This window comes from Zophobas morio, unplaced genomic scaffold, assembly GCF_036711695.1.
Source record: "Zophobas morio isolate AGI-343-1 ecotype UQ-CSIRO unplaced genomic scaffold, CSIRO_AGI_Zmor_V1 ptg000030l, whole genome shotgun sequence".
In the NCBI taxonomy this organism is placed as follows: Eukaryota; Metazoa; Arthropoda; class Insecta; order Coleoptera; family Tenebrionidae; genus Zophobas; species Zophobas morio.
Window position 1 is genome coordinate 18,261,556 of NW_026972135.1, and position 14,418 is coordinate 18,275,973.

Sequence of the window (14,418 nt, forward strand, 5' to 3'; positions counted from 1 at the left end):
AAAAAATTGTAATTTAGTTCAACTCTCACTGCAAACATTTTAAATGGTTTAAAAAATACTCCGCCTTAAAATAATGATGAAATTGACCTGAAGTTATTTAAATCGAACTTCCCTTGCTTCTGAACCCAATTAATTCAACATTAATGTTAGATAAACTGAAGAGTGTAATTCTGCAAACGTGATTTTAATGGCAAATATATCATTATTTTTTTTTTTTTTTGGGACGAGTATATGACTTCTGAAACTTTACAGTGTAACACTAACAGCAAGTAAGAAGCACGCACTGCTTTGTTAAAACTTTTAGAAAATTAAATAAACTCTTTTTGATTGAATCAATAAAATAACTTGCTTCATTCGTTAATTTCGAAAGACATCATTTTGTAACAGTGCCTAAATTAAGGAAAATTTCCAACTGCACAACTGCACATCGCCTTTAATCCCCCTTCTGTCCTCTATACTACTACTTACCAACATTTTGAAACATTTTTAATAGCAACAAATAGACAAATTTTGATTAAGGTTGTGGTGACCGAATTTGAATAAAAATTTCACCCTGAAAAAAAATTAACAGCGGCGCGAAATCGTATTTGAATAATTTGAATTTGAAAAAAAATTGGAATCAAGAAAATTGTTAAACATAAGCAACCATGTACACGTTTAGTTCTTTTTGGGTAATCGGTAGCTCTCCTAAGGAATTTTCTGTTAGAGAGAGTTGGTAGAAGTTGATTTGGTGGCTAGAGGGGCGAGAGGCGTCACTTTTGGTTTGTTTGTGTGTTTGTGTGTGAAACCACGTGGTGAGTAAGCTAGGTTAAGTTTAGTTGGTTTGGTAGTTAATAAGAAAGATAACGAAAATTAATCGTAACGACGAAGACGCCCCAGTTTCGTGTGAATTTTCGACCGACGCTAACACGTGGTGTAAATTTGTTTTAGTGTTTGTAAATTCACAGTCCATATTAGGATGTTAATCGTTAACTGATTCTAACACAAGTTTAACCCTCAGAGATCGTTCAGATAACAGCACTTGCTAGGAGATTTCATGAAATTCACTTAGTCAGGATTCATCCTTTGTTTACCAAATTATGAATAAGGTTTCTGGATGCTTATACTTAAGTGTTACATTATAACACTTCTTAATTCCTCGCACAAGATTACTAGTTTATTTACGGTAGTTATATTACTATTATTATTTTCCTACTCTGGGAAAAAGACCGTGGAAAGTGCGTTAAACTTCATAATATCGTGGACTGAGCTACGGGGAAATTTAAAATTTCTCTCCTTGGGCAGTTATCATCATATTATCATCATCATCATCACCGAAACATTTTCTCGCAACGTGGAAAATTACATCACCGAGACATTTTCTCGAAACGTGGAAAATTACATCACCGAGAAGCTTTTCTCGCAACGCCTGATGCATTTTGTGTTTATTTATCATGTATTTTATTTGGGTTAAGCTGGAGACACCCAAAGCTAATTGTTTTAAATAACCAGTCACTTGGATCAAAGCATCGTTTACATAATGTAAATTCTTTGTTTGAATCGTTGATAAAGTGTGGCATAATTCAACATCAGGTAAATTCTTTGTTCAGGCATATTGAGTATTCTCAGACCGAGCACATAGGAGAACAGCCACGACCAGGAGCCCCAAACTCCGCTCGTGTTACAAGGCTCCCTATGGGTAATTTTGCTGTGTTCTAGAATGAAATTGATATAGTTCGATCGCCGCACTTTTATAGCGCTGTGGTGCCGCTGCCGCTGCCTAGAGTTTTATATTAAAGTTTTGTTCCCTTGTTGACTGCCATAATTTTAAATTTGCCGCCACACTTCCGTAATAACTTGTGTATTTGCATCCAGTTACTTTAATTCAGATTTTTCTTTGTTTTTATTAAATTTGTCATATTCAAATGTTTACATTGATTCAGAACGTTTGATTTGATTTCATTTCAAGTTAAGCAAGTTTTTTTTTGTAGCTGAGCATTAAGAGGTGTCTTCAACCGGCACTTTTTGTCAATGGAGGAATAAATTATTTTATGTCCTCCATATATTTTGTGTTTTATTTAGTGGTACTTTTCCAATTTTGGGGTCCACCACGAAAAAAAAACACACACACAACGTAAGTTCCATTTTGTCAGACGATCACAGCCAAGGCCAATTTTTTTTTATTTTTCGCGGGCTTTCAATTTTTTTTCACATGTCAATTTAAGGCGGGATGTTTGGGTTATCACAAGTCAGGCCAGTAGTTTCAAAAAGCTAGACAGACAGACAAACAAACGACAGACTGATGGAGTCAATAAGCCGACAGTTTCGTGTTCTCCATACTGGCTGTGAAACGTCGATAAAATTTGAAAATAAACCTTCATTAGAATGATTTATTAAAATAATTCCAAAATTAGTATTTAATTCTAGATTACCACGAACTGGGTGTTCAAAAAATACAAAAATCCATTCGAAAGAGCATTTTTGAAAATGGCACAAGATACTAGATGATAAACAATATTTAAAACACTTTTACACTTTTGAACTTCACTTTACGAAAACCCAACATGAATTGATTGATATAGAAAGAGAACTCGAACCTCTTACCTAAAACTCGGGTTGGATTTTTTTTTTTGTTAGATGTCGGATGAAAACACGAGCAGTTTGTTCAAAAACAAGTGCAGTGGTCGCACCAAGGGATGACAACGACAACTCACTCGCACAGCTAGAGAATACTTACTTACAGAAGAATCATTCTGCAAAAACATACAAAAAAAAACGAGACGGCAGACAGACAGGCGGACAGACAGAAACGGGAGATCTATTTCTTTCATATCCTACGGGTCATGAAAGGTCGAGAAAATGTAAAGGTAGAGAGTCGGCCGACGGACTTGATTACAATACTTCTTTCGCTTACGCTTGGAAAGTAAAAATAATGTCTTGATTTATTAGTGTTGTTCAACATAAAGGTCGATTTATAAATTTGTCGCTGACGTTGCTGTTTGCCGTTGACTTTGTGGTTGTAAGATAAATACGCAACGGAGGTATGCGTCGTTTATATCATCCGTTACGTTGCCGTTGACATTGACGTTGGGTTTTCAACCAATCAAATTGCGGTTGTGTGCAGTGTTGCCAACCTGAAGGAAAATCCCCTGGAGTGGGGGGGGCACTTTTCTGATTGACAGCACTAATTCCACGAAAATCAAATTTTGATAGAGATCATGAGGTCCACTAATATTAACCTTCATTTTCTACACTATAGCTTTCTGTCGGTACTTATGCATTGTTGAAGATAATTCTCGGCGTTTAAATCAACAAGATTTATGGCTATTCGTCTCAAACACAGATTAGGTATTATTAGATTATTACTACAAGGGGTTTACATTTTGCCCCTTTTTCTTAATATGTCTAGTCTTCTTTTCACAACAAGAAAGGTAAAACATGTTTAAAATGGTAAATTTTTGTAGGAAAGTATCAATTTTGCAATTAGGCTGCACCCCCCGGTCTGACAACGAATGAAAAATTCGCCACAATTGAGCTTGGGATGAAAATGGGTAGGGATTAATTTTTGGCTTGTTTTTTTCTTAATATACATAGTATTCTTTGAACAACACGATACTCAAAAACATGTTTTTTTCGCCAGCCGTCTTAAAAGATGTCACTTTTAACGTCAATTTTGGACGGAAAACTTGACGTTTTTGTGAGAGTAAAAAAAAGTTGCGTTACTAAAGTAACAACGTCATTTTTGCCTTTTTAATCCTAGCATTAATTTTTTTTTTTAATCCTAGCCTTAAAAAGTTTTCAATTGTTTTATTTTGAGAATGAAATGCTATTAATATTTTCCAATTTTATTATTAACTTACATTGTTATTAATTATTTAAATTTTAAAATTAATATTGAATGTACAATAAGAACAACTGCGATTGATTTGGATTAAAGATTTTCCGTCACTATTATCATTTTTCATGCGGTCAGTAATAATATTTTGCGCTAACACTTCTACCGCTCCTGCTGTCTGGTTGGTCACAGTGTCAAAATTCAGGTTTACTGCTCCCACATTCCTACTTATTCCGTCTTCACGTGTGATCATTCTATTCGTAGTTCCACTACTTGTACCTGATTCTTCTAGGTTTACTTCGCTCACATTCCTATTCGTTGCGTCTTCATGTATTTTACTTGTGGTTTCACTACTTGTACCTGGTTCTTCCAAACGAAAAATTTTTTTTGCTACATCTTTTTTGTGTTTAAGAGACTCTTCTATGTAACCTTCGGCTACACTGTCAGATTTCCACCCACCGTGCCTCTTGAGGGACGTAATATCACCGCCAGAATCCACAAAAAGCGTGGCAGAAGTCCGACGTAGGCAATGTCCGCTGTATTCTTTAAAGTTTTCTAGCTTTAAATATTTGGCTACTTCTTGGGGTACACCACTAATTTTATGAATGCCAACTACTTGTCGATGGCACATTCCGTCGACATATTTAATAAAAAACCGACCTTCATTAAACATTTTTGGACGAAGCGCAACATACTTTTCGTAAAATTTCAAATACTTTTCCCCCATAACCGTAAATGATCTGGGTTTTTTCGTTTTGGTATCAGGAATTTTTACCAATAAACCTGCTTTAATATTTTCAATATCTTCAGTTTTTATTTGTAATAGTTCGTGACACCGACAAGCTCCGCTAACGCCAAAGATTACAACAATCTGAAAAAAATTCGTAAAATAAATATAAGCTCTTCATTAGGTTATAAACATACTTTCATCATCAGGAATTTGAAATCCGGAGCCGTGTCTAAGAAAACTTCTATTTGTTCATTAGTTAAAACCCTTGATTTCTTTGGAACGTATCCTTCTCCTTGTTTCTTTATAAACGCTTTTAATTTTGAATACTTTCCGATTTCTATGCCATTTTTTATATTTAAAGTTGCTTTCACCATGGAATACTGCGACCACAGTGTGGATGACTTCATTTTTGTAGCCAATTCGGAAAAATATACCAATAGGACGTTCTCAGAATAAGTTTGAATCTTTTTCCCTTCGCACCATTTGATGAAGCGGGTATACGCGCACTCATACACTTCGCGCGATTTTGTTGGTAACAAGTTCAGTACCACGTTTTGTGCTTCTTCTAGCACATCGGGAGGTAACTCTTCTTCAGGATTCATTATTAACACTGCAAACGTTTTCACAAAACAATGGTATGTAAGCAAACAAAAAAAGCCTTGACGACGTGGATACCAGACTACTTTGCAGATTGATTCATTTCTGCTCGATATTATTGTTATCAATATTTTGTATTTTTGAGATTTACTTTTTGGCTGGCGAAAAAGTAGTATGTTTCATTCGGATTAAAAGTCAGTTTTTGACTCGCAATTTTGCATCCGCTCGGCTTCGCTTCGCTCCGCCTCGCAAATGCAAAATTTGCTCGTCGCAAAAAATGGCACTTTTAATCCTAATAAAACAATCTACTATTTATTTCTTGTAGAGAAACAAGGATTTGGAATTAAGCGCCTCCCCTTGACTCACGACGAATAAATTAAAATCATCACAATTAAGATGGGGCGGGTGGGCGAGGCTTACATATTGCCTTTTTTTTTCTTAATATGTGTTTGTGTAATAATTTTTTCACAACAGGAAACCTAAAATATGTTTAAATTGGTAAATTTATATAGGGAAATATCGATTTAGCAATTACGCTCCGCCCCTCGGTCTTCTGACAACGAATGAAAAATTCATCACGGTTGAGATCGAGACGGAGGGGTGGAAATTCTTATTTGGGGGTCTTTTTTAATAATTAATACATTTAATTTTCTTTGTGTAACGCGAATACTTAAGAACATATTTCACATGGTAATTTCTCGTAGAAAAATAAGGATTTTATATATAAGCTCCGCCCCTCGGCTTACCACGAATAAAAAAAATCATGATAATTGAGATAGGGCGGGTGGGAGGGGGTTTATATTTTGTCTTTATTTTCTTAATATACATAGCCATCTTTTCATAACCAGAAACTTAAAACATGGTTAAAATGGTTTTTGGAATTATGGGGCGAAGCGTATTGCAAAATCGATATTTCCTTATACAAATTTTCCATTTTAAACATATTTTAAGTTTCATGATGTGAAAAGAAGTCTACACATAAAAAAAATGCAAAATGTAAGCCCGCCCACCCGCCCAATCTCAATTGTGACGATTTTTTTTTATTCACCGTGAACCAAGGGGACGGAGCTTAACTAACCAACTGCAAAATACTTATTTCTTTACAAGAAATTAAACACATGTTTTTGAGTATCGTGTTGTTCAAATAATACAATGTATATTAAGAAAATCGGCAAAATATAAACACTGCCCACCCTCCCCATCTCAACTGTGATGATTTTTTTTATTCTTAGAAACTTAAAACACGTTTAAAATGGTAAATTTTTGTATGGAAATATGGATTTTGCAATTAGGCTCCTCACCTAGGTCTGCCAACGAATGAAAACTTCATTACTATTTAGATAAGGGCAGGTATAGGTGGGGCTTAATCTTTGGCTTTAATGTTTTCTTAATATACAGAGTACAGTATAACCTAGATAATCCGAATTAATTAGGGAAAAGGTGTGTTCGGATTAGTGATTTGTTCGGATAAGCGATTTTCCCAAAAATATGAAAGGGGGATGAATAATAACTTCATACATTGATAAAAACAAACTTCAAGAAATAAACTTTAATTTTATTAAACAAAAATGAAGTTCCCTTAAGTAACAATGGAGAATCAATATGTATATTCCAAAAAATATTACTCCGTGACAATAAACACGCTATATTTTCAGCACGTCAAGATCTATAACCCTGAATTTTGTGAGAATTTTTTGACGACTTGAAATTTTTCGAAATTTAACTAAATATATTTTCTTGTATATTTCGGGCCACAGAAATCACTTTCGGCCTCATTTCTTGGATAACTCCAACCACTATTCCAGAATCACTTACTGAAATTTTGGAATTTTTAAAAATTTCAAAAAATTCAAATGTCACACCGAATTTTTCGAAAATATTGCTCCGTGGCCCTAAACACGCTATATTTTTTATATCAGCACGTCGGGATCTATACCCTTGATTTTTTTCGAATTTTTAGACGACTTTTTCAAAACTGAAATTTTTCACTGTGTATCCTTCTTATGCAAATTTCGACCCATTTCCAACGATTTTCGAAATTTAACTAAATGCATTGATAAGATATTCCGTGATTTTTGCATGTCGGTGCATGTTTGCAAGGCCAGTTCGGATTGCAGAGTTGTTGTTCGGATTAAAGAGGCTTCAACTTCAAACTAGCCTCTGTTCGGATTACTGGATGTTCGGATAATCGTGGGTTCAAATTATAGAGGTTATACTGTATTCTTAGAATAACACGATACTCAAAAACATGTCTTGCATGGTAATTTCTTGTAGAGAAGTAATAAGGATTTTGCAATTAAATTCACTCCTTTGGCTCTCGACGATTAAAAAATATATATCACAACTGAGATAGGGCGGGTGGGCGGGGCTTATTTTTGTGTATTTTTTTAAATACGTGGTTTTCTTTTCAGAACAAGAAACTTAAAAATGTTTAAAATGGTAATTAAGCCCCGCCCCTTGATCTGACAACGAATGAAAAATTCATCACAATGCGGGTCTGGGTGAAGACCTAATTTTTGGCTTTATTTTTTTCTTAATATATATAGTATTCTTTGAACAACACGATACTCAAAAATATGTTTTTAATTTCTGGTAGAGAAATAAGGATTTTGCAATTAAGCTCCGTCCCCTTGGTTCACGATGAATAAAAAAAATCATCACAATTGAGATAGGGTGGGTGGGCGGGGCTACATTTGCGTTTTTTTCTTAATATGTGTGGACTTATTTCGACAACAATATACTTAAAACATGTCTAAAATGGTAAATTTTGTAGTAGTCAACTTAAATCCTCCACTTTTCTTCTACAACCCCTTTAAATGCAGCGAAAGTATTGACAACAAATCTGACAAAAATCTAAAAATTTTCTGCAGACGACATAATTTTAGAAATTTTACGACTGAGGCGCCACTTGGAAGCCGCCAGCATTTCTTCCCAGGAAGCGGTTCAGTGTACTACATTGAAGCTTTGTCTAAGATTTTTTAACCAATTCGGTGGCTTCATGTGAAAGAAGCTTTTCAAAATTAAAATTGATGAAATCATGCTTAAGGTTCACAATGAGCTAAGCGCGACTAAACAATGTTTCCATTTTATCAATTGATAAAGAGAGGAAAGTAAATTTTGATAACGTCATAGAATATTTTGCTAAAATAAAGAACCGTAAGCACGTTTAGTATTTGTTGTTTTATTATATGCGGAGGAATAGAAAACCACAAAAATCTTCACATAATAAAATATTGGTGAATGATTGGTTGTCTCGAAAAAGTATTGCTGGTTATCTACTTTCAATAACTTTCATATCGGACACTGTTCTGTGACTTCTGTGTCGGACACTTTAAAACTTGACGTTTACGAAGTTGTGTTGGAATCACCTTGGCATTTTGGATAAGTAAACACGCTCAGCTGAATCTGAATACCCAAATTCAAACAGTGATTCAGTTTATAAATATTCGGGTTCATGTGTGTATGCCTGTTAACCATATTTCCCAAGCTTTTAGTGCGCAAAAATGGTGCTTTTTGTAAGTATTTTTTACATTTTCTTAACAGATATTAGCAAGACAAAAACTGATGGTTTGAGACTGAAATCAGAACATTTTAATAAAATGTAAGTACATATTTTTTAGCCCGCAGTTGCAGAAAAAGCAGCTACAACTTTAGCGGACTCAGATGATGAAGTTCTTCAAGCTGCTGGTAAGCCATTAAAGCTTAAATATTATTTATTAATTACATCTTAGGTACATTGGCGCTGATACGCCTCGAAACCCTAAATCTACGTTGTAAAACAGGTGTGAAATTCTTGTTCGACACTTCTATTGCAATAGAACTAGAACGTGCACTCACAAGTGTAAAGAATAACCACACACAAGATATCTGTTCTATAGCACGAGACGACATGCTTATGGCGGAAAAAGGTGGCGTATGGCCTCTATCATCATACAGCCCAGGGTTTAGATTAGCTTCACTTCCCGGTTTCGAAGACTACAGTATGGAAGAAGAAAGATTCAGATATTATGAAGCAAAAAAGAACGGCGAATTGGAAGAATACAAAAGGAAGTTTCGAATTTTGTTAAGAGAAGCACAAATGAGGTTTGAAGCACTAAAAAATCCGTCCCCAGAAACTGTACAGTTCTTAAGAATATTTTATAGCAAATGAACATATTGTGAATAAGTTTGTTACAGTACTTTCAATTTATCAATTTGTTGTTAACATTCCTTCGAGTGATTACAAGGCTGTTAATTTTCAGCAAAAAATAAAGAACACTCCTACTAATGTAGGTTTACAGTCTGCACACGTGCAATAAACTTTTCGTTGGTACATGACTATTTTTTTTTAATTTGTATCTGATTTATAACCTATAGCAGTGCAATTGTATTTGTCTTAGTGGTAACACTGAACTGACGTCATGTGTAATGTTTTATTTTGATCACGTCACATTTACCACGAATCCCCCTCTCCGTATCTTAATCAAGGAAAAATATTTTTGTGATGATAGCGTTATAACTAGTTACAGATGTAGAAAGTTCTGCAAGTAACCATTTTATATTTTAGAATAGTGCAATTGTATTTTGCTTTGTGGTAACACTGATGTGACGTCATATTATGCAATATTGTGTTTTACCCACGTCACATCATAGCGTCACATTTACGACGAAACCCCCTCCCTCGTACCTTAATCAAGGAAAAATATTTTTATAGTGATAACATTGCTGACATAAAAAGTTCTACAAGTGAGTGTGGTTGTTCTATGGCTAGAGATTGACTCCATTTTGTGTGTTTACAAGATGTCGCTCTTCGTAAGTATTTTTTTAATGTTTATTTGGGTTTAAGGTTATGTTTATTTTGCAAAAATTGTAGAACTCAAGATTTCAACAAGCTGCTAATGATTTAGCAAACTCTGATGATGAAGTGCTTCAGAGCGCAGGTAAGTTCCATAAAAGCTTTAAACAAAATTTATTTACCTACCTTTTCTTTTCCAATGACAGGAATGATGGCCCTGATGCGTTTAGAAACGCTACAGCGACGAATGAAGGGATTAAATAATTATTTTAATAGTAAGATACCTTTATTTATCTCTAACACAGTAATTTTTTCTACGAATTCAATTGAAATAAGGTTTTGTCTGTTCTTAAACTAAAATTATTTTCATTTTAAATAACAAAAAAGATTCATCTTCTAAGCATAATTTTAGGTTCATTTTAAATGCTTGTTTAGGTGACTTGTAACTAGCACGGTGAAACCGAAAATTAAGTACTTTTAAAGAGTGAAACACATTGCTAATGAGTTACACACAGAATTTTTTCTATGACAGCATTTTCACTATTGATACTGATTTATTAATGTTAGTAATAGGTATTTATTGTGATATGAATTCCCCAGTTGTGTTTTTTTGTAAAGTGGCTATTAATTTTTTTCTTACAAGTGAGAAGTTATTTTGAAGTGAACAAAATTGGTTTATTTTAAAACTGACAATTTTAACACGTAATCAATTTTTAATGGGGTTAAAGAGCCTTATTGTAGGTGTGCGGTTCTAACTATTTAATAAACGGGCGTTGGTTAGTATAGTTGGTGAAAAATAGAGCTTCTAAGTGTCTTGTGTCGTTCTTTTAGCACTTTCAAATTTTCAGAAATTGTCACATTTTACTATTAGATTTTAACATAAAATAAGTAAATAGAATATCGTAGCAAAGAATTATATGTATTACCTTGAAGTAAAGTATCTTATCGCACGTAATATAAAAACATCTATTTCATTTTAGAAGGAAGAGCACTGACACCCTTACCGCAGATGTATCCAAATCCACGTATGTATTTTTTGCTTATTTTCTTGTTATAATTGTTATTTTCTTATTAAAATTGCTATTTTCTAAATATTTTAATTTTTCTTTATTTAGTTTTACCTTGTTTTCCAGCAAATGCATTCCCCACTCCCTGGTGGCAGGTATGTCATTTTTGACCAGCGTAACAATTATTTATAGTTATTGGTATTGTAGCAACCGTCAGGTTTCACTTTTGGCGCAAACCCACTTGGTGCGGCATTTGGTGCAAGTCAATCTACCGGATTTGGATCCAGTTCAAATCAACCTACAGTATTTGGGTCAAGTCAGCCTGCTGCATTTGGATCCAGTTCAAATCAACCTGCTGGATTTAGCTCAAGTCAACCTACAACAAGTCAGCCTACTGCATTTGGCTCGGGCCAACCTAGCCTATTTGGCTCGACTCAATCTACTGGATTTGGCTCAAATCAACCTGCTACCTTTGGTGCAACTCAACCCACTACCTTTGGGTCAAATCAACCTGCTACCTTTGGTTCAAGTCAACCTGCTACCTTTGCCTCAAGTCAGTCTACTGGCTTTGGCGTCGGTTTTGCAGGTCCACAAGTATGTGCTACGTTTTTCCACATGAATAAACCTGCACGGTTTTTTGTTTTAGAATATAAATAGCGCTGGGGAATCTACTACGAATTTATATGGTGCTTCTCAGCCACCTTTCGGGGCATCAGCTCAGGTAACTGATAATTTCACCGCCAGTACACGCTTCTTATTATATATTTTTTTTTTTTTTTAGAAGACATCAAATGGCAAAGGAAATACGTCTTTTTCTTTTGGAATACCACCTAAGGTAAACTTCACACTTTATGTTGACAGAACATAGAACATATAGCGTTATTCGTTTGTAGAACACATCTGATAAAAATGAAGAAGTACCTGCTACCTCAGAACCAGGATTGATAAACACTAATACTTCAATCGTACCAGCCACACTTGATAGCAATAAAAGCTGAACAATGTTATTGTGTGGAATGAAATGCCCGTTTGTTTTCGCCGTACACTTAAAAAAACTGGATTTTACATGGTGGTTAAAGAAAATCAAATTTTCTTGGAAACTGTATGTTCAAGCGTCTTTACATTGTATATATGTGTTTTTTTTTAAGTGAATTAAAGTATGTATTTCAAATATCATAAATAAACATTTTTTTATTAATTTGTTTGTTTTTTTTAATGTACATATGAAATTATGAGGTTTCAATTTAGAAGCATTTGTAAAACATTTTCAAGACGTGTCAAACACAAAATTTTGTAGGTCGACATTTTAATATAATGTTGCGATGATCGGTGATTTAAAATCGGCGTGGGTAAAACTCGCCAATGTATTTCTTGTAACTCAAATTTACACTAGTAATTACACAGCGATCATGTACAGAATAACTTCGACTCGACTGGAATGGATTTAACTAGACTCTACTTTTCTCATTGTCTGGACTTCACTGACTGCTCCCAACGCTGGCTCCCAATTAAACAGCACGCGGTCCTTCTCGAAAGGTTGCCGTCACCGCTTCTAGACTTGCTCTGGAACACCTATCGCAACTTCCGCTTCCTGGCTTTTCTATAGCGAATGCAGTCAGCGACGCTGAGTCACCCATAGGCGTCGTACCGGGGCGGCGTATGGATTTATCTCGTAACAATAAAAACAAGTGTCGTAATTTTGGAGGAATCTGGTGTTTCGTTGTTGTTTATACTTCGAATTAGAATTGATAATATCGTGAACTGTGGGATGGGGAATTTGCGCCTTTTTTATCCGGTTGTCATCACGTTGCCAGCCGGATCTTGGAGTTCTTATTTATTTCGAGAGACACAGAAATCGCCGATTTGGAGATCGCTCGCATTTGATATATTCTCGCAGTGGGATACGCACTAAAAACGCCAAATTTGGACTTTTCGACCACAGTTTATGTTAATTTCTAGTGTGTTTCTTTTTTTGTGTAATGGGGAACGGTTCACTTGCTGAATTAAATTTGTAATGTCCCAAGTAACTTGAATTTGTACACAGTTTCTCAGTAGTAGTAGTCTCAGGTAAATTCTTTGTTTGAATTGTTGATAAAATGTGGCATAATTTAGCCTCACGTAAATTATTTATTGGTTAGCTCGACTAGGAACCGCGCCCTCCACTTCTCCCACATGTTTGTGTTATTTACCTCAATTCCATTTAAATATTCACTTTCTATAACAGAGCAATAAACAACATTTGAATTCGCCATATACTCTCGTGAAATTTTAAACAGCAAAGAATTCTTATCTTAGATTAAGATTGGACATCGGACAATTTATATTGTTACGTTGAGCGGGCGAATAAAATTGGTGTGGGTAAAACTCAACAATTTATTTCTTACTAACTCGAATATACACGACGGTGGCCTCTATTTAATTCTCTGCATTTCTCTTGACGGGTCTCGAACGCCGCTTCTAGGTTTTTTTCTAGACCCCGCAATCGAGACTTCCGGTAGCCAGTTCCAGACTTGTCTTTATGAGTCATCACCGGCGTACGACCAGAAACATCTCGACGGCCATAGGCGGCGTAAGGGTGTATTGTGTAACAGAATGATGGAAACATTAATCAACAAAATATTTACGTGGTCAGAAAAACTATCAAGATTTATAACACAAAAAAAAATTGGTCTAAAGAGTTTAGACAGTACTTCCCTCGCTGTCGGAAACTTGACGACTGCATGCCTATTATGTTTTTTTTTTCTCATTACATTTTTGTAGTGGGAATTTAAAAAAAAAATGTGATGACGTCATCAACATTTTTGCAAGGACACGTACATCAGTTGGGATAGATGTAGTGGAATACTAAGAATAAAATTATTGTGTTCCCAAATTTTCGGGAAAATGAATTGGGTCGTTTTGAATATTGATTTCTTATAATCAATAAAATAACGAAACAATTTACTTACGTATACGGCGCCGGTGTGTAATATCTAGAAAGCGGATTTCTGTCAAGCTAGGCAAGGCCAAACTCGGTACGGCTCGCACGGGATGCGAATTCATTGCCGTTGCAGACTGCACTTCGTTTATTTGAGATTAGAATAACGTTGTTTCGTTGCACTCTGCTGTTAATTCCCGTTCTCATTTACTTAGCCGTTTGATTAATAAATCGTTAATTATATTTATGCAATCCAGCACGTCCCCCCCTATAATCGTGACGTAGCCCGACAGAAATCCGCTGTCTAGTAATATGAGGGGCAACTGAAAATCGTTTATGTATAAACATTCTTAATTTAAGATGACAAGCGTAACAGCATACGTGAGAGTCAAACAGAGAAACTGTAAACAAAACGACCATCGGTTTTATTGCTTCGACTTCCGCTTATTATATAAAACATTGCGTTTTATTTTAATTCTTGACGGTGAAATTGGTTGATTATAAACATGTCTATTTCGCATTCGCGGAACCAAGTTACCGCATAAAACAAATGCAGGTCTGTAATGTTAAAGTCGATGT

General features: G+C 35.1%; 3 protein-coding genes across 4 annotated transcripts; 2 read left to right on the plus strand and 1 right to left on the minus strand.

The window, feature by feature from the left end:
• Positions 1-3,808: 3,808 nt before the first annotated feature.
• LOC135138170 (uncharacterized) lies at positions 3,809-5,445 on the minus strand. The gene is made up of 2 exons (XM_064068066.1): positions 4,739-5,445; positions 3,809-4,685 (listed from the first exon to the last, which is right to left on the minus strand). The coding sequence occupies exons 1-2, from the start codon at positions 5,144-5,146 to the stop codon at positions 3,855-3,857; spliced, it is 1,239 nt and encodes a 412-aa protein (XP_063924136.1). The 5' UTR covers positions 5,147-5,445; the 3' UTR covers positions 3,809-3,854.
• A 3,006-nt stretch (positions 5,446-8,451) lies between these two features.
• On the plus strand, positions 8,452-9,453 carry LOC135138265 (uncharacterized). Its single transcript, XM_064068205.1, has 3 exons — positions 8,452-8,656; positions 8,762-8,828; positions 8,873-9,453. Exons 1-3 carry the CDS (start codon positions 8,645-8,647, stop codon positions 9,289-9,291), a joined length of 498 nt encoding a protein of 165 aa, XP_063924275.1. The 5' UTR covers positions 8,452-8,644; the 3' UTR covers positions 9,292-9,453.
• Positions 9,454-9,633: 180 nt separating this feature from the next.
• LOC135138264 (uncharacterized) lies at positions 9,634-12,120 on the plus strand. Of its 2 annotated transcripts, none has more exons than XM_064068203.1 (9): positions 9,634-9,932; positions 9,994-10,060; positions 10,122-10,190; positions 10,896-10,940; positions 11,031-11,077; positions 11,130-11,516; positions 11,569-11,643; positions 11,704-11,757; positions 11,816-12,120. In XM_064068203.1, exons 1-9 carry the CDS (start codon positions 9,921-9,923, stop codon positions 11,918-11,920), a joined length of 861 nt encoding a protein of 286 aa, XP_063924273.1. In that variant the 5' UTR covers positions 9,634-9,920; the 3' UTR covers positions 11,921-12,120. The 2 variants fall into 2 exon arrangements, with proteins under 2 accessions (XP_063924273.1, XP_063924274.1); XM_064068204.1 differs by having other exon boundaries at positions 9,635-9,932; positions 11,049-11,077.
• Positions 12,121-14,418: the final 2,298 nt, after the last annotated feature.

Bases quoted from the DNA above. Each gene is read 5' to 3' on its own strand.
- LOC135138170 (XM_064068066.1), bottom strand. From the start codon at position 5,146: ATGAATCCTGAAGAAGAGTTACCTCCCGATGTGCTAGAAGAAGCACAA. The intron at 4,686-4,738 runs GTATGTTTATAA...AATTTTTTTCAG, and splicing joins TCAAATTCCTGATGATGAAA to ATTGTTGTAATCTTTGGCGT.
- LOC135138265 (XM_064068205.1), top strand. The intron at 8,829-8,872 runs GTAAGCCATTAA...ATTACATCTTAG, and splicing joins TGAAGTTCTTCAAGCTGCTG to GTACATTGGCGCTGATACGC.
- LOC135138264 (XM_064068203.1), top strand. The intron at 10,191-10,895 runs GTAAGATACCTT...ATTTCATTTTAG, and splicing joins ATTAAATAATTATTTTAATA to AAGGAAGAGCACTGACACCC. The intron at 11,758-11,815 runs GTAAACTTCACA...ATTCGTTTGTAG, and splicing joins CTTTTGGAATACCACCTAAG to AACACATCTGATAAAAATGA.